The sequence below is a fragment of the Macrobrachium rosenbergii genome, chromosome 29 (genome assembly GCF_040412425.1).
Source record: "Macrobrachium rosenbergii isolate ZJJX-2024 chromosome 29, ASM4041242v1, whole genome shotgun sequence".
Taxonomy (NCBI): Eukaryota; Metazoa; Arthropoda; class Malacostraca; order Decapoda; family Palaemonidae; genus Macrobrachium; species Macrobrachium rosenbergii.
In genome coordinates, this window is record NC_089769.1 from 6,849,584 (window position 1) to 6,871,763 (window position 22,180).

Consider the following 22,180-nt stretch of genomic DNA (forward strand, 5'->3'; position numbering starts at 1 on the left):
CATGTGTCTCGTATTTCCTCCGTCGCGTGAGCGATGCAGTTCTGTGATCAGAAATGTTCTTGTAGCAGTGTTTATTTTTAATCTTAAATCTGAAAAAATTACGCTTTTATTTTCTAAGCCATTCTGTCATCAGTTTGACGAAACGTAACCGCCTAGCGTGAGACCGTCTTGTACGACCCACGATGATAAGTAGAATCGATTCTGAGAAATCAATTCTTCAGGAATCATCCATTTGTATCATCTAGGTAAATATACACAAGCAACCAGGAAACAAAACATTTATCCTATCACGTCAGAGCAACTACTTTTAATTATGAGGCAGCTTAGATCCGCGCTCTTCAAACAAGCCAAGTCATGCCTTTATCATTGAAAGATTTCCTCTTAGAGGCCAGCGTTTGCGACCTTTACGGACACGAAACTAGTCCAAAAAGTCAGTCAGACAATCTTGCTGACGGTCAAGGTAAACAATCGTTTTTACTTTAGATGCCGTGTCATTACACTTCAGGACACGTGGCTGGATGACTGTTTACTAGAATATCCAGCTGAAAAATGAACGCCATCAAGAACTTTCCACATGATGGAATAACAGATGACTCATAAGCTGAATGGACGTCTTATCAGGACACGTGACTGAAAAACTGGAGATGTGACTGAATGAAGGCTGGCTTTAAAGATCAGGCGACTCTATGTCTTACAAACTAGATATAGAGCTTACCCAAAATAGAAAAGAGCAGGACCAGGAAAAGCAAAAAGTTTGAAAGGGGCCAAGAAGAGAGATGAATGAAAAAAAAAAAAAAAGAGACCATGAGTGAAGGGTAGACTCAACTGCTCTTGCATATAACGAGAAGGGGAATGAGAATGTATGGGTCAACTCGCCTGCTCATTTATTATGCCCAGCCTGGTCCCCATTTCAGAAGTCAAGCGGGTGAAACCCACAAATGAAATCCACTGAATCAGAAAATGAGAGCGAAGGTCCTCTCACTCCCTGTTGTTTGTAACCACAGTTCATTAGCTTCGTGTATATTTTATATCTGTAAAGTGGCTTGTCACTTGCGTATAAAACCATTCCTAATAAAAAATTTATATTAATTATTTTATTTATTAAAAAAATTTCACATTTACTTATAGCCACAATAACTTGTATATTAAAAAAAAAAACTTGATACCTAGACAAATACTTGGTTGTTGGTCAGCTGTTGTAGGTTACATATTTGATCAATACTCCATCAATATGTATAGTAATAAACCATAACAATTTATCTATGAGAACATTTCATGAAACAACTTGAAATATCATACGAGTAATGTATACATACATTCATCATTATTTACTGTAAAACATACATAAGGTTACCAAAGAGTAAATCATTACACACGAACAATTTTTCAACAGTTACAGTGCATGTTCATTACAGTTCATTACAGCAATTAATTGTCACGAGTGTAGCACAGTTCCAAGATAAGAACCGAGAGATGAAATTGCACAGGAACGCAACACAAACCAATTAAACAAATAACAAAATAATGTTACAATCGTCCTTTTCAATAATGGGTCAGTTACACCATATGATGCCTACCCTCCATTATATTTTCGTATTGTATATAAAGCCTGAACTTAAACGGTGTCATTATTAAATGTACGTCAGAATAGCTCAGCGAATTTTTGGTCGAAACCATGACCTATAACCGTCAACATCATCAGGAAATGAACATATTGTTCAAAATTATTTCAGGGGTGTGAATTCAATAACAAATCCCCCCCCCCCACCCACGAGGTCTTTGTCAATGCCTAGGCTACCCTCACCTTACTCGGAAGAAAGCAATTGATAAACAAGTAAGAATGAACAAGGAAAAAAGCACCGAACGTCTTTATATGAAAAAAGAAATAAAAAAAAATAAAACGGGGGTCACTGGAAAAACTAGTTTTGTGTTCAGCATCGCGCAGGACCGGTCTGAGCGAAGATAATTGGGGTGTCGTGAGATACTTTCAGTTTCTTTTGATTGGATCATCGGCGCTGCTGTCGACTGTTTCCGCTGGCCGTTCGTTGGTTGATGTCTTTTTCTTTATTCCATTGAATTGTCGCCTTTTCATGTTGCTCAAGCTAAGGTCAGACTCTCTTTCCGAATCGATCGGGTTCTGTGGTGAAGCGTGATTTCGTACGTGTGACCGCTTTGGTAGATATACGTAAACAAATGGTATTGCTGGCGTATATATACGGTAAATATGTATGTATATATGCATAAATATACATATATGTACAATTATATTCATATAGCTTACATATATGTGTGTGTGTCTGTGTACGTGTGTTATGTCTTTGGCAGATATACGTAAACAAATGTATGTGGAGCATATATACAGTAAATATGTATGTATATATGTATATGTACAATTATATTCATATAGCTTACATATATGTCTGTTATGTGAATGTAAACGTCTTACTGACAGTAAAGTAAGGCGTGAACAGTTTCCTTGGTATATGTAATGTAAGAGGAATTGAAAGGTTAAGATATATTGAGACACAAGAAGAGGTAACATAAGGAATAACACCTGTGAAAGGATGGATCAGAGTGTTTACAGATGGTCTGGTCATTTGGGAAGAATGGGAGGACGGGAGGCTGGTGAGAAGTAATAATTGAGGCCCGGAAGTGTTAGAAGAAAGGAGCAGAGGAAGACCTGGAAAGGGCTGGAAAAATGGAGTGGTAGAGGCTTTAAAAAGGGAGGGTCTCCATTTTAAATGAAGAGAATGAGTGCATGCAGTATAGAGGATAATTATGAATATGCCTGTTATCTTTATTTTTTTTCTAGGGCAACCTCTTGGTACGAGAAACGGTTATATATATATATATATATATATATATATATATATATATATATATATATATATATATATATATATATATATATATATATATATATATATATATATATATACATATATATATATATATATATATTTATATTTATATATTTATATATGTACATATAAATAAACGTTTATACATGCAGACATACGTACAGACAGACATGAATACATACAAACATACGTTTGTGTGTGCGTGTCAAATGTTAGCGTATAATTTCCTCTTGAAATTTAGTAATCAGTATGAGTAAAATTATTGGAAATGTTATTAGCGATTCTTTTGCTATTAAAACTTACCAATTAGTAGCTGTATAATTTATCAAAGCATTATTATATTATAAATTTATAACATCATACCGATTCAGGCTCAAATTTTATCCATTCTCTTAAACAAACACTCATTACAAAGCAAAGAGAGGATTACCTAATGTAAAAAAAAAAATAAAAAGCACCAAAAATACTTCCTACGCTTCCGACAACAAAGGAATAAGGAACTCACAGGTATCCTTCAGTTTCTCAGAAATCCATGATCCCACCGACCGAGCGGTCCTGTGGGGTACTGATAAGAACACCAATTTCTCCTTCTGTCCATAACTTTGTTTGTTTGTTTGTTTTTACTTTTTTTTTATTTCTTTTTTTAAAGAGTTGTAGTTTTTTTTTTTTTTTTTTAGCAGATGTGTCACCTGTTTATTCACGTTTCCTGAATGAGGAAAAGGTACATTAAATTATTAACTGCCTGCAATGAGGATGAGAAATGAAAAGCGCTGCACCACAATAGGATGAACTTTGGATTCATAGAAGGTGATGAAATTAGAAAGCTATTAAAAGTATCTGTTTGACACGAGTAGTGTCGACTAGTAGTGCCTAAATAAAGCTTTGGACACTGGATAATGTTTTAAAAGTTTTTTTTTAATATTAGTTTATTAGTTTGCTAATGTGGATGGTGAAATGTGAAGTTGGTACACTTATATTATTTGTAAACAAATATAGCAGGTGTTGTTAGAATAAGAGAACATTTATATCATAGCGTAGGCATTCAGAGAGTGGGTAAATAAATTCTAGGAAGGCAAAGAAGGAATGCAAAAGAGCGTTCGTAAACATGCACCTTGGCTACTAAATATCCACTAGAAAATAATAGGTTTCAAGCCGATCTGTCTACCAATAGATGCAAAGCGATAAGGTTTCATACTTCCATATACACTGGCGACAAGGTTAAGAAGTGAGCATAGATTAACAGGTAAACCAGATCACTTTGAATGTTTATGTTGGCTGAATGAAAGGAGACACTTTGAAGAAAGAGGTTTGTCATCTTAAAGGAAACTGGAACCAGCAAATGTAAGCTAATAGCAAAATACATTAATAGTTATATATTTTACAGGCTGCTATCTGCCTGTCATACAACTATGGTTTAATCATAATTTAATGAATATGAAGAAAACTTTATATCGACCTTTGACAACAAGATCAGAATAACAAATTTTTTTAAAGAATCTATAATGTTTCTTATGTAAAGCCACAACTGGCCTTTCAATACAAGAATATTTAGTAGTTCCATACTGGAGTACTTTACAGTTAAAGTAAGGTCACAATTTCTCTTGGAATCAAAATGAATTGAAACTTTCTACAGGAATGACATGGAATTTCATGAACATATAGAATAGAATGTGCTCCCAAAGACTGTGGTATATGACTGTAAATTGACGAATGGCAATTACATAACACCAAATAGGTAAATAAGTAAATTAGGATAAAAGTATTTGAATATAGCTTACTCTCCAGAAAAAACACACACACATACTTTTCAAATTTAGAGGTTTCAGAGGCCATGGCACCTATTAAGTCTTGATAACAATAATTACGTGCACCCTACCCGAAGCAACGTACCTAACTTTGGCACCTGAGTTGACCCAGGAGGCTAACGGGGTTTAATACCCAAAATCAGTTATGCAAAACATGACTGGGAGATGTTGAACCTCCCAAAGTAACCATGCTGTCATCTGAGCATAAGTAGGATTAGGTCATGAAGGAAAGAATACAACTTATGTATTCAATAAAAACTGGATGTTTGGTAGGATGATTTATATTAATAAATAATCAGTCGAGTAAGAATCCTTTGTGAAATGAACAAGAAACTGAAACTTTGGATATAGGTCAAAAATTTGCATAAAGTAGAAAATTTGCATAGAATTACAACTGTTCCATGCATTAGATTAACATTATATCATTACATAACTTACCAACAAACAGAATCAAATCAATTGTGTGTTATATCTTCTGTAAAAAATGTAATCATCAATTACAATACATTGGATTTACAGATTTGCAAGTTTATAGTAAATACGGATGAGGCCTGCCCTAAACTGAAAACCAGCTCATATCTGGTGAGTATTGTTTGTTTTTTATAATAATAATAATAAAGTATTTTTGTGGCATATATTAAGTAACAGTGGATTAACGATTGCAGACTTTCTCAGGAATACTTCACAGTATAGATCCCACAGAAGGATATTAAAACTGTATAGTTACTCACAGAACCGTTTTCTTTAAATCCCTTCAATGAAAAAGAAAACAGACCTCGTTGGCACAGGCTAACCTTCATACATGAAAAATAAAATGTTATAATTCAGTCTAGAATGTAAGACAGGCGCACTTTGAAAAGCTCCCATTCCTTTTTAACTGATATGTTAAATCAGTAACAATTCAGAAACCAAGATTACGTAAGATTCGTGACACCATAAGACAAATAACTCGACTAGCTTTGTTTACTGACATTTATTGGAAAAGTCAATCTAAATTAGATCGCAATGGCGAAATAAAGACGACCAAAGTCTTCCTGAAATGTTTTCACCGAAGTCAACCTTGAATACAGGGAATTCCAAAATCATGACCAAGAACTTTCACTCGGAGACGTTCAAAATTAACCTAAATAGCCGTTGTGGCATTGGGGAAAAACCCATCTCTGTCGGTAGCCATTTCGTCCGCATAGCATCACGAGGAACTTGAAAGAAGAAGAAGAAAAAAAGAACATAGGAAGGAAGGAAACGAAAGACTGAAAAGATAATTGTTTCGTTATTGTAGTCATACTTATGAGTAAAGAAAAAAATAATATTCCTTGGTACAGAAAGTTTGAAATAAACTTAAAATCACTTACCTGGGTGTTAAAATAATCATTTTAGAGAGTCATTTTTTTACGAGATTACGCAAATGTCCGTTTATAAATTGAAACAATCAGTAATGTCACGGATTAAATATGAAACTTGATTTCATATATCTGCAAGAGAATTTTGCTAATGACACAATCATTCTCTAGACATTTGTATTAACTACTTTTTTTTTTTTTTTGTGACACATGGGGCGAGAGGAAATGCCTCAGTTTAATGAACAAGAACGCTTTCTCTCCCTACTCATGAACTCAATCTATCGAAAAACTTGATCTAAGGCAATCATAATATATATATATATATATATATATATATATATATATATATATATATATATATATATATATATATATATATATATATGGAACGGATACATCAGTGAAAATGCAAGAGATAAGGTAACTAATTTTAATCAAGTGAATTAAAACATTAACATATGTACAAATGAATAAAAACATAAAAGCTATTAACGTGCATATATATATATATATATATATATATATATATAAATATATATATATATATATATATATATATATATATATATATATATACATAGATAGATAGATAGATAGATAGATAGATAGATAGATACGTGTGTGTGTGTGGTGAGAAGTGGTATAGCTGGAGGCATACCTAATCATTATATTATCAATATAAATATACCTTGAAACTGGAGAGGAAAGGATGGAAGTGATTTCGCAAACGTAAAAAAGACGAAGGGGTTTGAAAAGAAGGGCGTGAAAGGAGCCTATAGGAAAAAAGTGGATATAATATGACATAGGTTAAGGGCGTGGGAGTGGAAGGAGTAGATGTGGAGTAGGTAAAATTCCTTAATTGGTTCGTGGAGTCAGTGGAGGGTGTTTGTAAATACTGTATAGGAGGGTGAGGAGAGGGAATTAAGTCGGTATGTGGTGGGAGGAGATCGTGTAGATGTATACGGGAGGATGGAGAGGGTAGTTAAGAAGAAATAGAAAGATTAAAAGAAGGCAAATAATAGAAATGGATGAAAGAAGGTGAGAAAGACTTTGGAGAGAGTAATAATTTGTTCTAAAGGAAAAGAAACGAAGAAGAAAAGTTAATGAACGAATTGATCGAAGGATAAAATACGCAAATTGGATATATGATGTTGGATAAAAAATGCAGCCCCGAGTCCATAGTGTGAGTGTTTGAGGATGTGTTGATTGTATCAGGTAGAAGAAAGTTAGAATTAAATGATGCCAGAGTGGAAAAGTTAAGTATACCTTAGTTTAACCAGACCACTGAGCTGATTAACAGCTCTCCTAAAGAGGGCTGGCCCGAAGGATTAGACTATTTTACGTGGCTAAGAACCAGCTGGTTACCTAGCAACGGGACCTACAGCTTATTGTGGAATCCGAACCACATTATACCGAGAAATGAATTTATATCACCAGAAGTAAATTCCTCTAATTCTTCTTTGACCGGCCAGAGACTCGAACGCGGGCCCAGTAGAGTGCTAGCCGAGAACTATACCGACCCGCCCAATGAGGAACTTAGTTTTAGTGTAAATGTGAGAAAACTGTTGAAATTACTCTTGAGGATACAAGGAGAAATGTCAAGTGATTGAAGAATGGAAACACTCCAGGAGTTTACTGGATTACGAGCAGGATGTTTCTGCGTGGTGGTGATTTTGTGACTGAGGAGTTGACCAAGATTGCAAGGTATGTATGGATAAGGGAAAGGCTCTGAATAAGTGGGTGAGAAGATTAATGGCTCCACTGAGTAAAGCCAAAGGTAACAGAGTCGAATATAGGAATATGTTATATATGGTATATGTTACTTAGTTTACCAGCGATGGTAAACTGAAGGATTTTTATTTAAAAACTAAAACGGGCGACAAAATGACTTACAGAACAGCACCATAGATTTAGACATTGAAGAGGCGTGTGAATCACGTGTTCCATATGGAACATTTATTTGAGAAGTTTAAGATTACAGAGGAAAATGTCTGTTTTATATATGGAATGGAATAAAAAATTTAGACCAAAGACCAAGCCCTGGGACCTATGATGTCATTCAGCTCTGAGAGGTTAATCGAGAATAAAAAAGGTTTTCAGGTGTCACAAGCGGATAACCTCGCAGTTGCACAATGAAACAATTGTTAGGAGAGGGTGAAAAGTAAGATGGAAGAAAAGAATATGTATGTTTCATACACGATCGGCCAGTCGTACCTGTAAAAAGTTGATGACAGAACTGACAGAGGTAATATGGAGGGTAAGGGGGATTTATGGTATAAAAGATAAGTTGTTAAAAGAGATGAAATTTTATTATGAAACAGGCGAAGCATGTGTTGAACCATGTATACAAGAGGGATAATCTGTCAAGTGTAAAAGTGGGCGAGGGACCAAGGTGTGCCATGTGTCCATGGTTGTTTACGATCTTCGTGGGCGGAGTGATGCAAAACGTAGGAAACAGGAAATGAGACGATGGTACAAAGTTTCAGAATAAGAAAGGAGTTGTCTGTTAGTGTGAAAAGGCTGATGCTTGCAGATGATACAGTGCTGTTAAGGATAGTGAAGGGAAACTGCAGAAACTGATGAAAGAGTTGGAAAGTGTTTACATGACGAGAAAGTTAACATGAAAACCTGGAAGATAGAGCAACAAATATTAACACAGACGTTCGAAAGAATGGAAGTACTGTAGTTGATTCATATGAGTCTTTCGGAGTAAATACAACTGATACCAGTAGATGAGAAAAGAGGAGAGTCACAGAATACAGCAGAAAGAAACGTAGCAGGCTGTATACAGAAGACCAAGACTAGTGTTGATAGAAACTAGAATAGAACTGTATGAAGGAATTGTTGAACTGACTCTTCTTTATAGAAGTGAAATGTGGATGTTAAATGTAAGTAAAAGAAAATTATTAGTACTGTTAAGATTAAATGTTCGTGTAGTATACGTAAAGTAAACAAAAATGAAAATGGAAGAAATGTAGAAATACGCAGAAGTAGTAAAAACGTTATTGTACATGAAAGGATGGATCAGAGTGTTTTGAGGTGGTTTGGTCATGTGGAGGGAATAAAAGAAGATAGCCTGGAGAAAAGATTGTTTCACTTCTAAATGCTGAGAAGGGCCAGGTGAGGAAGACAGATAGTGATGGGTCGATGGGGTGAAAGTGGTACTGAAAAGGAAGGGCCTTTTCATCCTGGAGGAGAGAAAGATAGAGGTTCTTGGTGCAATGTATTTAAGGGTGTTCGATACGCTCTTGATGATTCTGCATGGGTGTTTGGAGCAAATAATGTTGTCTCAAGTTTACTGCACAGGGTTTCAGCCATTATTCAGAGGTAAAAATATGAATGTGGCTGTAGCCAATTTGGGCTTTTCTTTCACAGTATCCACCCTATTGTTAGGAGATTGTCTAATGGTGATTGTAAATTATATATATATATATATATATATATATATATATATATATATATATATATATATATATATATATATATATATATATATATATATATATATATATATATATCTGCCTGTACAAGGATCATTGCAACTGGGTTTGAGTAAGATATATATATATATATATATATATATATATATATATATATATATATATATATATATATATATATATATATATATATATATCGTATATATATATACATATATATAACTCAAACTCAGTTGCAACAACCCTTGCACAGGCAGACATCCTTCACTTTCAACGACCGGTAGGAAATTCCCACTTCGGAATAATGACTTCCTTCATTAATATCCTAACTGGGAACTCGTACGAACCTGGCGCCTGGGCATGAGGTGCATGGTATATAAACCGGGCCGGGGGCAGGAACCTCAACAGTCTCGTAAGCAACGATCTTGAGGAAGGATAAAGACACAATCGAAGGTAGGACAAATATTCTGTCACATTAATTTCAGTTGCTTTTCCTTAATCATTCTATTTCACTGCTTGTTATAATGATATATAAATGACACGTTAGTGACCTTCTCGACTGTATATCACATCCGGTTGCTCTAAGTATAGACTGAAAAATTCACTGTAAAAGAAAGTTGGTTCAAATATTCATTCTCACCGGTCATAGCTGGGACCCAGCTTTCAAGGCCATGATAATTGGTCAATTATTGTGCTGGTATGGTATATTATTACGACTCATAATTGCCAGGGACAAAAAGTTAATTATTAGCTATTATTACACTTTTTCTCGTAGCTTTTGCTTTGCACCAAATTCCTTTCAATCTGTCCAAGTAGACGAATTTTCTTTTTATATCATTTACTTTATAGTGCGTATTTACCATTTAGTATAATTTTCAATTGTACCTCGAGTGACTGTAACTTAAACACTGAACTAAGAAAATAAGGAAATCTTTATTTTCAGTAAATTTTTACCATGAAATGAATCAATGGAGTCTTTTCCTTTATTCCATCTATTAGTTCGTTCATTTATGATTTTTGTTCTACAATGGCGTTAGGTTTCACAAGTTACCTGCAGTAAATATACTAGAGACAGCAGCGTATTTAGTAAAGACTAATGGGTTAACTTTACTTGCTACAACAGTAAATTACGTTTTTGACATGTATAAACTGGAGGTGTCAGAAATATGATTTAAAATATTGTGCTATATATATATATATATATATATATATATATATATATATATATATATATATATATATATAGATATAGAGAGAGAGAGAGAGAGAGAGAGAGAGAGAGAGAGAGAGAGAGAGAGAGAGAGAGAGAGAGAGAGAGAGAGAGAGAGTCCTTGACCTTTCTCCCTATGTCAAAATACTATATAACGTACAAACTAAAAATATCATATGAAAGATAGAGTTATGGCAAACATGGACAACGTCAGAAAAAAAAAAGATGTTTTCTTTCTCTGAGTTTTTAATATAAATTACATCATCTTATTCAGTTATGTTCAATACCAACTGCAGAAGCTTGATTGCCGCTGTCTTAAGAAAAGTTCTTGTTGTGAAATAGATAATACATTTTTTTAAAAACTTAAAAACGATAGCCCAACAAGAAAATAGTTTTCTCTAATGCTGCGTAGCCATTTCAGTTCAATTCTATTTTCCCAAACTTTAAAAAGTTAATTCTTAGCTCAAGGAACTATTATATGATGGCGCATGAACATTTCATGCGCGCACTATTGGTATTGTTATTAGTAGTAGTAGCAGCAGCAGTAGTAGTAGTATTAGTAAGAATAACCCTCTGAAACGGCTCCTTATTTCTATTCCAGATGCGTCCCGCCGTCATCAGCTTTCTTGTCGTCCTGGCCTTGGGTATGGCCCACGCCCTCCCACGACCGGACGATAAAGAACCGAACCAGAGGTTCTTCCTTCCTAACCTGATCGGGGCAGCCCAAGGAGCCTTTAGCGGGTTATTCAAGCCCTTCGGAGGTTACGGGGGCATTGGTGGCGGTTTCGGCAAGTACCCCGGTAGTTTCGGAGGCTACCCCGGTGGTTTTGGCGGGTACCAAGGAGGATATGGCGGATACAACGGAGGCTATGGGGGTTACACTGGAGGCTATGGCGGGTACGGTGGAGGTTACGGCGGCTACGGTAATTATGGATACGGAGGAAGCTTCTACGGTTGATCGAGATGTTCCGCTCCACAAGAACATCAGTTAAATTTAAAATCACCATCACCCGTTTCCGCCATCTGTAATTTATAATTTGCAATTATAATTTATTTATTTACTTTTGCCATGCTTTAGTGTATTCACTTTTATCACTTACTTCCGTCTCTATTTTCGACAGAATATCATTGTATATTCTGACGACGATAATATATTATGAGAATCTGATTTATTTATTTCATTTAATCCTTTTCCTTGACACATGCAACGGCCTTCTTTGGCTAAAGACGTTGCTTAGTGTAAATATTTTTAGATGAATTATTTAGACCTGTTGTCGAAAGATTCTGTGTGTTTAATCAGACTGTTATGATGGCTGTAACAATCAACTATGTGAATAGTAATGCATCTTTATAATTGTATTGAGGGGTGCAATATTGTGAAATTATTTGTTTTCCTAAAACAGAACGATTATCAATTGTTGATATGTAGATTAAGGCAAGGACAACACCCTTACAACTAAATAGTCTTCTAGAATAAATATATATATATATATATATATATATATATATATATATATATATATATATATATATATATATATATATATATATATATATATATATATATATATATATATATATATAGTTTAACTCTACCTAGTCATGATAAGACGTTTCACAGAGAGTGTTAGGTAAACAGAATTAAGCGTTGCAAATAAGAGTGAAAGCTTTGCATGGAAAACTGATAATCCGATACCTCACAGATGAAATGGTTTTGAGAAAGATAACACCACGACAGAATTTTTCTTAAAGTTAGTCAAAAGCTACAGCATTTTCCCGAAGATCTACGAATTAAAAATGTTTTTATGTAGAACTTCAAGGGAGGGAGAGTAACGACTGAAGTAACGGATCAAAAAGTTTTAAAATATGAAAAATAAATACCAAAGAAGCTTTAGTTTATGATAAACTATCATGACTGGTATCGAAAGATAAGAGAGCATTTATTTCCCCTGTGAGTGAAAACTAATGAAATAGTATTATGTTAGAATATATGGCTTATATATATAAAAAATAGATCTCTGAGCAAATGGCTCATCAACAGGAAATAAAATGTAAGATAGGAAAAAGCTTCCTTCTACTCATGTCAGAAAGGCATCCTGCAGGGACATCCTCCTGTAAGCCTCAGTTTTTCATTATTAACATCATATTATCACCTCCAGTGCAACTGGACGTAAAGGGCCTTTGTGAAATTCTGCCACTCACATATATCCAGTCCTTTTTTCCAACAAATCTCTTCTCGTCTTCAACCTTCTTTCTCATAGTTCTCATCTCATTAGGTCTGAATCTTCCAACGCTGCCAGTGCCCACAGGAACCTTCTCCCAAGGGTTGTTTGAAGGTCATGGGCAAGCCATTCCCCGTCCCCTCTCCTTTTCGTCATTATCTCACCTGCATAGGGAACTTCCGTAATTCCCCATATGGTATCATTTTTCATTCTATCCTACCATCTGACTCTTAACAGTCTTCTCAAAACTTTATCTCACATCGACGATATCCTAAATACAGTTTCATTATGGGTTTTCTGTCATCGTCCTTTTAACCTGATATTCATCTAAAAGCTTTGATGGGTTACGTCATCATACTGCCTAATATCAGGGGGCTTACATTGCTTCGACGATGCAAATGACCTGCAGTCTTCCTGGCAGACTGCTGTATTCTGAAGCAACGCCTTGAAATCCATTTATAACCATTTCCATCTAACTACCTCGAAAGGTTCAGCAATGATAAATAGGTAACCGCACATTTTACTTCAGCATTGTAGAATCCTGTTAACACGATCGATACGACTGATTAGCAAAAAGTACAGTAGACCTCCTTCGTGAAAAGCCATGCTGATTACCTGATAAGAGACCAATATCAAGTAGGAACCCAATATTTGCTTTCTTGATGATTATCTTAAGATGTAGCCGAGATAGGCAGTTAGAGATAGCGGCGGTAAAAATGATACTGGAGACGGCTGTCGTTATTTTCCTTATTTGCTGGAAAGGCAATAAGAAGGTCGAAGACTTTCACAAGATCATTACGTTATTGAAATTAATTCATTTGTTTCCGTCCCGACTTTGATATTGGCATTGATATAGACACTGAAAAAGTAACCAAAGTCAGCAGAGAAGTTGAATTTCAAAATAATGACTTGCCTTTTAATATTCCTTTCGGGATTCAGATATTCATCCCCGTCAAAATGACACTGTCTTTCAAGTAAAAAAAATGTGCTTATTTATTAATCCTCAAATTTTTCTAATGAATTATAGATTTCTGCGCGAGGAAACTGAACCTGAATATCTGTGTTAGTGTCGATTCTATGAAAAATGTCATGAAGAGACAAAGAAACAATGTCTCTTTTAGTAAATACTATTTTCAGCAGCGAATACAAAGCCAACGGAACAACGCCATTAAATGAAGTTCAGTTTACCTGAAATAAATGAATAATAAAGGTGTTGACGGGCGTGAGAATGAATAAGAAAGATTAAGTAAAACGTGCCACAAACTGACTACCCCTTAGGTCCCTCGTATTGACGCCCTTTCTCGAAGGGCAAATAATTTTGGCAATGAAATATGGGTATGTACAAAATTACCATAAAACACACTCAACTTCCTACTAAATATAGAATGCTAGGTCAGTCTGATGTAAGAGACATCTGTACGAGAATACCACAGACATTCTGTAATGACGTTCTGTACTGAATGTTCTTGGTACAATACGTGAACGTAAATCAGAAGTATATGTTGACACAAATGTGTTGACTGTTTGAATAAGATTGTGTATATTTGAATGTGAATATGTTAGATCATTTGATAAGAATGTGAATTATTCTTGAATATGACCGTTACCGGTTATGAACGTATATTTGATGGCTATCTGAATGTTGGTGGTTGCGGTGTCTAGGGAAAGGTGTAAATAGTTTTTTATTATTCATATGAAGAATGTTTGAATATGTATATGACCCCTGAATATGATTGCATAGTGTAGCAGAGACTGGGGGAACGTATAAAGAAGAGTATTGGGGTAATTTTGATAATATTACAACGTTGTCTACAAGTCTGTATATATATATATATATATATATATATATATATATATATATATATATATATATGTGTGTTGTGTGTGTGTGTGTGTGTGTGTGTGTTGTGTGTGTGTGTGTGTGTGTGTGTATTGGGGTGCAAATCCTTTTCAACTTAGAGGCAACGAAGAAGAATAAACTGGGGCAATTCAGGTATGATTTTCTCAATGCTAATAGATAATTGACTGTTATGTTATTATTCACCAAACCCTGAGTTCTTGTTTTTTGCTATGACGTCTGATGCCTTTTGTCTTTCTTTTTGCTGTTTTCTGTCATTCTGTATTTTAACAAGAACTTAACTGAAAACGACCTAAATGAGCTTGACTCCTTCTATGTTAAATAGAAATAGAAACTATATTCTCACCCATATCTATGTTAGCAGCGAGAGGGCGGTTCCACTGAAGCCTTTTTTAGTGAGCCCCTCTCTCTCTCTCTCTCTCTCTCTCTCTCTCTCTCTCTCTCTCTCTCTCTCTCTCTCTCTCTCTCTCTTACGCAAGGAAAAGTAAGGTCTTTGCTGCATAAAAAGTGACCAGTTATACAGCACCTGATTTCAGGCTGATATCTCACGTAAACCTTGGTACGGCACTACTTAGCCATATATAAAACTGCTATATATTTTTTTATAGAGTTGCATTTCCTGCTTGGTTCAGTGTATTTGTTAGTGATTTCTTTATGTTAATTCAGCGACAGCTGTTGCACTTGACGCTGATCTCCGCATGCCATTAAATGTTTCTATGTGATAGTTCTGTCACTAATTCCCGCGTGAATTTTTATGCTTTCAAACATTAAACCACAAATACCCTTTAATGTCGAATTCAGTGTTACCTGGGGGGAAGAACTTACACCAAAAAATATGTCATTAGTGAGACTGAAATCAAGTTGGCAATATTTTGTAACTACTTTAAAAACTTTTAGAAGCCTATTTCCAAATAAGAGCAAACTCTAATCATAAAACTTCATTGTGACTTACTTATGCAAGCGTTAGTCTGAAAATAGAAAATAAGCATAGTTCATGCAGATTTCATATATAACCGGTTTTAAAGTATGTGTTAACATTAGACAAATCCTACCTTAGATCAAGAAAACATTCTGAACACTGCTGTCTCCCCCATTTCATGGGGAATGAATTCTCTTCTCCAATACAGCATATCTCTCGCAGTCCAAATAAGGTCTCCCCCCTCCCACCCCGTGCTCTTTCCCCTTGCACGTGCCTTTTTACATAATCTAGCGTCGGACATCCTCTCTCTACAGTAACTCTTTCTGGATGCTTTTGTAATGATTCTCAACTTTGACACCTTTGTTTATAGACGTCAGTACTGTGGTGTATCACTTTTTCATTGAAAAGTTTGGTATTTTTCCTAACTAATCTTTCCTATGAGAGAGAGAGAGAGAGAGAGAGAGAGAGAGAGAGAGAGAGAGAGAGAGAGAGAGAGAGAGAGAGAGACAATTTAGACAAGAAAATTTCCCTTCAAGACAAAAAATGTGAATTTAAAAGTGTACAAGAAAAATCCAAGATGCATGAATTATTCAAGACAAAAATGTGAATTTGGAAAAAGCCTTTATGATTATACAGAATCTGTTCTATTCCTATATATATATATATATATATATATATATATATATATATATATATATATATATATATATATATATATATATATATATATATACTATATATATATATATATATATATATATATATATATATATATATATATATATATATATATACTTTCACTGTAATCGTTAAATGGTTTTTAGTAGGTTCACCGGAATGTAATATGATGTTGATTTTACTTTATATGTACTCTTAAATATAATGTTGTTTGCGTTGGGGGCGAAGCAAGGGTTTACATATGTGCTCCCTTTTGTTTACAATACTCTTTTATATTCATGCTCCCTTGGCGTAATGTTTTGTCATTATTTTGGCAGTATAATTTGAAATGGACTGTTAGCCCTATATATGTCGGTAAATTTTTGCTTTAAAACCATAATTTTTTATATCTAAAAAAAAGGTAGAACTAAGCAATTGCTCCACATGGGATATAGTTTGGAAATTGATTTTTCCTACAGTATTTTGGTTGGTTATCAAGAATTTACTGCTATTTTTTGTCGGTCGACTGTAATTAACATGTAATTAACCTCAGAAGTTGTATGCTGGCCATCCTGGAATGCTATCGCGCATGCACAGTGGTATAGGGGAGCCTTTGGTAAAAAGTGGAGTTTCCTTCACTGGGAGTTCCGGGAGGAGATTGTCCAAAGTTACTCTTTGCATAAATACAATTATAATGTTTTACCTACAAGGAGACTTTCACAAGGCAAACAACCTCTTAGTCTGTTGTTTTCAAGTAAATATGACAGGTGCTTTTGATCAGAATAAAATATTTGGCTGTTCCAGAGTGTCAGTGTTCTAGTAAAACAAGAGTTGGAAGTTTGACCAAATCCATTTAAATAGCAGAGCTGGAGAGATGCCAAGTACGTATTGACCAATCACTGGAGTCTAATTGCTTCTCTGATGCTCAGTGACATCTCCATTTGAATGGTCAAATTGATACAAAAACATTGATACAAAAACAGTTGTTCATGCTGCAGTCTCATTTGTAACGAACTGGCAGTGCTGTTGAATCAGCTTGTTATGACAATATATTTCTTCCCAAAATGACTGAAAAAAGTCGTGAAACTCAGGTTCCGGCCAGTCCTTGAATGGGAATGACATTGGCACATAGGCAGCTCAAGGCCAACACCAGAAGAACTGGTTTGTATAAATAGTATCAGCAGGAATCCTGAATTAGAAAAGCATATTGTAATATATATATATGTCAAGTCAATAAAAACATTCAACAAATATATATATATATATATATATATATATATATATATATATATATATATATATATATATATATCAAGTGTACGTACATACACATTTTTTCTTCAAATTTTGACTGATGCCGACCGCGAAAGCCAACCGCGAATACTGAAACTTCAAACAGCATTCCATAAACATGGGGAACCCCTTCACGCTAGGCAGCACCTGGCGGAAGATTCGGGCTCTCTCAATAGCTCTGCTGTGAATAGTGTTTGTCAGTGTTTAGTAAATGTTTAAATGAATGAATACACGCGGATACACTCTATATCTATTTTAAGTAAATTATCAATATTAAATTATAAAATTATCAATTAACGACCTCAATTTTTAATTATTACGATTTAAAATGTATAAAAGATCTGATCAAGGCAAAATTTACAAAAATATATAAACTGGATCAAGGAGTCACCTTAGTTTTGATAATAATCCGAAATCGTCTGCACATATCTTCGTCTTAATCGTTGTCTTCTATTTTATCATTTGAGGCCGACATTTTATATACTGCCAGAATTCTTTGATAAGACTTTATAAATTTATTTATTACTATTAAAAGGATAAAATTATCCAAAAAATAATTATATTTTATATAAATTTTAAATTTATCATACTATTTATAAAAAATAAATTTTGTAAATAGTGACTAATTTAATTTACAATAGTTTTTCATTAAATACGTTTGACCTAAACAGTACAAAACCACAATATTATCAGAATTTAACCAAAGTCACTACAAAAACTTTTCCTTTTCCATCAAATCTTGTAATTTCCCGATAAATTTATATACATACATGAAGTAAATAATAGTTGATAAGTGTACTGATATCCTAGGAGATGAATTACCTTTTTAATTCGAATATTTCACTTTTTCATTCAGGCTATTCTTAAACAGACTAATAATATAAAACACCAACAAATGCCAACGAAGTATTCCGTTGAATGCACGACAGTTTCATAGAAATTATAAATGTCGTTATGGAAATTAAGATATTAAATGCCATATAATTTTATTGAAAGTTTCTTACACCTATTTACAAAGCAATGATCGTTAATAAAATGGAAACTTGTTTAAAATGTATGGCACCTTCAAGTGGTCATAGTGATTAATTACCAGCCAATGTTTTCGACCTTTATGTATTTGAGACAAAATCCATAATTTGAATCTACACCATTTTATATCTGTAAGTCATTATTTGTTGTTTTTGTCGTAAAACGATAATTCCAGGCCGTTCCTTAGGTGCTATGTTCTTTCAGTCATTCTTAATAACTTAGTGTCCAAATCTTAGGGAAAAATGACAAAGATGTTATGAAATATATCAGATGTGATTTATGACTTACCCTGTTCGGTATATGCTACGAATTGATGTTTTATAAGGTAATTAATGAGGTTCAATAGCTTAACCCATCATTATAGCTTGTTTGTGGGGTAACTTAATGAATGCCTAATCTTTTGCATGCTCCAGCTTCGAAGTACAAATCTGAATGGCATTTGTCTCATAATTGTATTTTAAGCGATTTCCGTTTACATAATCATATCCTAATAAAAAGGACGTATCCTAAAGGATTTTAAGGAGAGATGCAAAGGTTCTTTATAAAAAATAGAAGGGAGAATTATGCTTTTGTTAAGAAGTCATCTTATTTGAGTTGCACGTTATCCTATCCATACCAACCTAACCTAACCCAGAATAACTAGGACAGGTGTTTAGTTCCCAGACCAACTACGCCTATTTGGTATCAATAAATCTCGAAATTGCCTTCGCCTATAGCTGTGGTCGAATCTGTGAACATTTTAAGATTTCATGATGGTGCATAGTTGTGATCCCAGGTGTTCTTAGCCTGTGTCTGATCACCATTGGATGAAGTAAGTTAGGACTGATGTTTTAGCTTAGTGGTTAGATCTAACTTGACTTTTTCTACAGTTTTTTGGTTGCTAATTATGGATTTATCTTCAATTTTTGTTGCATGAATGTAATTCCCCTGAAGTCCATCCAACAAGGTGTTTCCATGAGCAGTCTTCACAAGACAGAGCACGAGTACGTCTGTTTGGAATGGTTCATATCCCGTCCAGCAAGTGCAATAACTTGTTAACGTATGGGTACCCCCCCCCGGGGCCAGTACTAAACATGGCGAAGGGACATTCCATCCCCCCAATGCCAGTACTGAACACGGCGAAATGCATTTAACTCCCTCCTGTTGGCGAATGGCTCCCTCTTGTTTTTCCCCTGCAGAGGGCGCCTCCCCAGCGTAAACAAGTCCGCTCCATTTTGGTGTTCTCCCCCACCCAAAACCCCAAAATCCCACAGTCCCCCTTTACTGTCGAGTAGAGTTAGGGGGCAAATAACAGTTGGCAGACAACAAACACTCACCGCCAGTATCAGAAGCCCTAAAAGTGTAGAAAAAACCAGTTTCCAAGGTGAAAACAGGCGCAGAGCCAGTACTTAGAATTACCACTTTATATTTTACACTTGAGACTGTCTCACTGCCAACCAACTATAGGCTTCCTAGGCTAGACCTGCCAATCTTAAGTAAAGCAAAAGTTAGAACAAATTGTATACACAGTTGTCTGTAAGTGTTAATTTTAGGAATTCTGGTGAGCAATAGTTGAAACTGCATTGTAGATTAAACCCTGCAGAGGAGACAGGGAGTAGCCTAACAACCCTTGTGATCCATTTGTTACATTAGCCAGTAATTTGCATCAAGAGTATGTAATTTTTATATATTTGTTGTCCCTTTAATTTCACTTAACAAAGGAGGGTCCAACAGTTTTTATATTAGCTAAGAATACTTTTTTCTGTTATGTTCACTTATCATGTAAGGTAACATCCGGAGCGCCTACAGTTTAGATGGCCAAGGCTGTGGTGTAGGTTCCGGCTAGGCAACTGGTGGACGAATACAAACACGACAAACTTTTCCTGTAGTGCCAGGTCCTGACCTAACCAGATGTAACCAACCTAACCTAACATAGGGCGGCGTGCCCTAACCTGGCCAGGGGGGCGAACATGGGCAGAAGGTGTTATGTGGCCTGGCAACCGAAACTGTCTACTGGAGGTACAAGGGTGATCTTCCTCTGCCAAGGGCATCAGTGTATTCACTGGTAGGGGTTAAGGGTATGGGAAACCCCAAGACTTATACAGTACCAGCAACCAGGGGTACTGTATTGTTTAATTCTGAAAAACCAAGCTGGTATAGAAAACCATCTGTAATAAGTCCTCTGATAAAGAGAGAGAGAGAATACAGCTTCATTTTTGCAGCCGAGCAGGAGATTAGATCTTATAAGAATTCCAAGAACCCCTGATTCCAGAAATATTAGGGTTGCAGATTCCAAGATTAGCTGGGTGGGGGTGAGTTACCATGTCCTCGTGTGCGTGTTTGTTCATCTGTGTTCTTGAAATCAGTACATTTCATGTATGTATGAATATGTATCCACCAGTCTTGCCTTTAGTTTTCCCAGACATCTTTAAGAGGACTGATGCATAGTGACAATAATATTAAAATGGTAAACTCATTAGCATCTGACTTCAGTGCTCCATTTACAAATCCTTTTATTTTCTATGCAATTAAGCTCAAATCTTTTTTGTTAGCTCATGGTAAACCACATTCCTTAAAATCTATACATCTTGCATATTTCTTTTGAATGAGATCCTGTCTGATAATCATATTCCTACAAAAGCTTTCTTTTATTAAAATCGATTTATAATACTTCTTTCCTTTACATTATTTTGATAAACTGTTTTATTTAACCTGTCCATATCTTATAATTTTTTATGCTATTCTATTTTCCAGTTTGACAAATATAAAAACTATAAAATATACATTATATATATATATATATATATATATATATATATATATAATATATATATATATATATATATATATATATATATATATATATATATATATATATATATATATATATATATATATATATATATATATATATATATATTGTGTGTGTGTGTGTGTGTGTGTGTGGTGTGGGTGTGGGTGTGGGTGTGTGTGTGTGTGTAGGTGTATCTTTAGTACTGTTAGGAGAAATCTCTGCAAGTGCTTGTTTCATTGTAATGTCATCATTAAATGCTACACTAATTCCAAAGTTCTTAAGACTGGGAATATCTTTAAAGTTTTAAGTAAATGGTAGTACAATCTTGAGAACAAAAGTTCCATTTAATTCAAATTTACATTCTTTTTCACACTCATTTCAATCAGTTTCAGTAGAATGTTCTTGGAGAATGGTATATCCAGTGGTCTGCTCTCTGAGGTATCAGATAAAAATTCCAGCAGATTTGTCAATAGGTACTTTTATGAATATTACATCAAAACTCACACTTTACAGAACCACTATTAATTTTTACATTAATTTATTCATCAAGCCTACTGATGATGAAGGAATCCCAGATCTCAGCAATGATGTATTTTAGGGACCAGAGTACAAACTACAAAGTCTTTGCTGTGACAACCTGTACTGATTAGGTATTATAACTTACAAAAGGAATTTAACCTAACCTGTAATGTTCATAACTCATGTACACAGGAAGTTTCCTTTTTTTCAGCCTCTGTGATGTAGGATGCACAGGAAGTTTATTTAATCATATT

The 22,180-nt window shown here is 34.7% G+C and overlaps 1 protein-coding gene across 2 annotated transcripts in view; it reads left to right on the top strand.

Moving 5' to 3' along the window:
* Window positions 1-11,824, top strand: part of LOC136854378 (glycine-rich protein 3-like) — a 98,339-nt gene extending 86,515 nt beyond the window's left edge. Inside the window, exons 1-2 of one of the 2 annotated variants that reach the window (XM_067130678.1) lie at window positions 9,785-9,899; window positions 11,258-11,824. In XM_067130678.1, the coding sequence (XP_066986779.1) occupies window positions 11,258-11,614 (357 nt within the window). In that variant the 5' untranslated portion in view covers window positions 9,785-9,899 and the 3' untranslated portion in view covers window positions 11,615-11,824. Of the gene's footprint in view, window positions 1-9,784; window positions 9,900-11,257 lie in introns of those variants that run through there. The other variant, XM_067130679.1, reaches the window with a different exon arrangement.
* The last annotated feature ends 10,356 nt before the right edge of the window (window positions 11,825-22,180 follow it).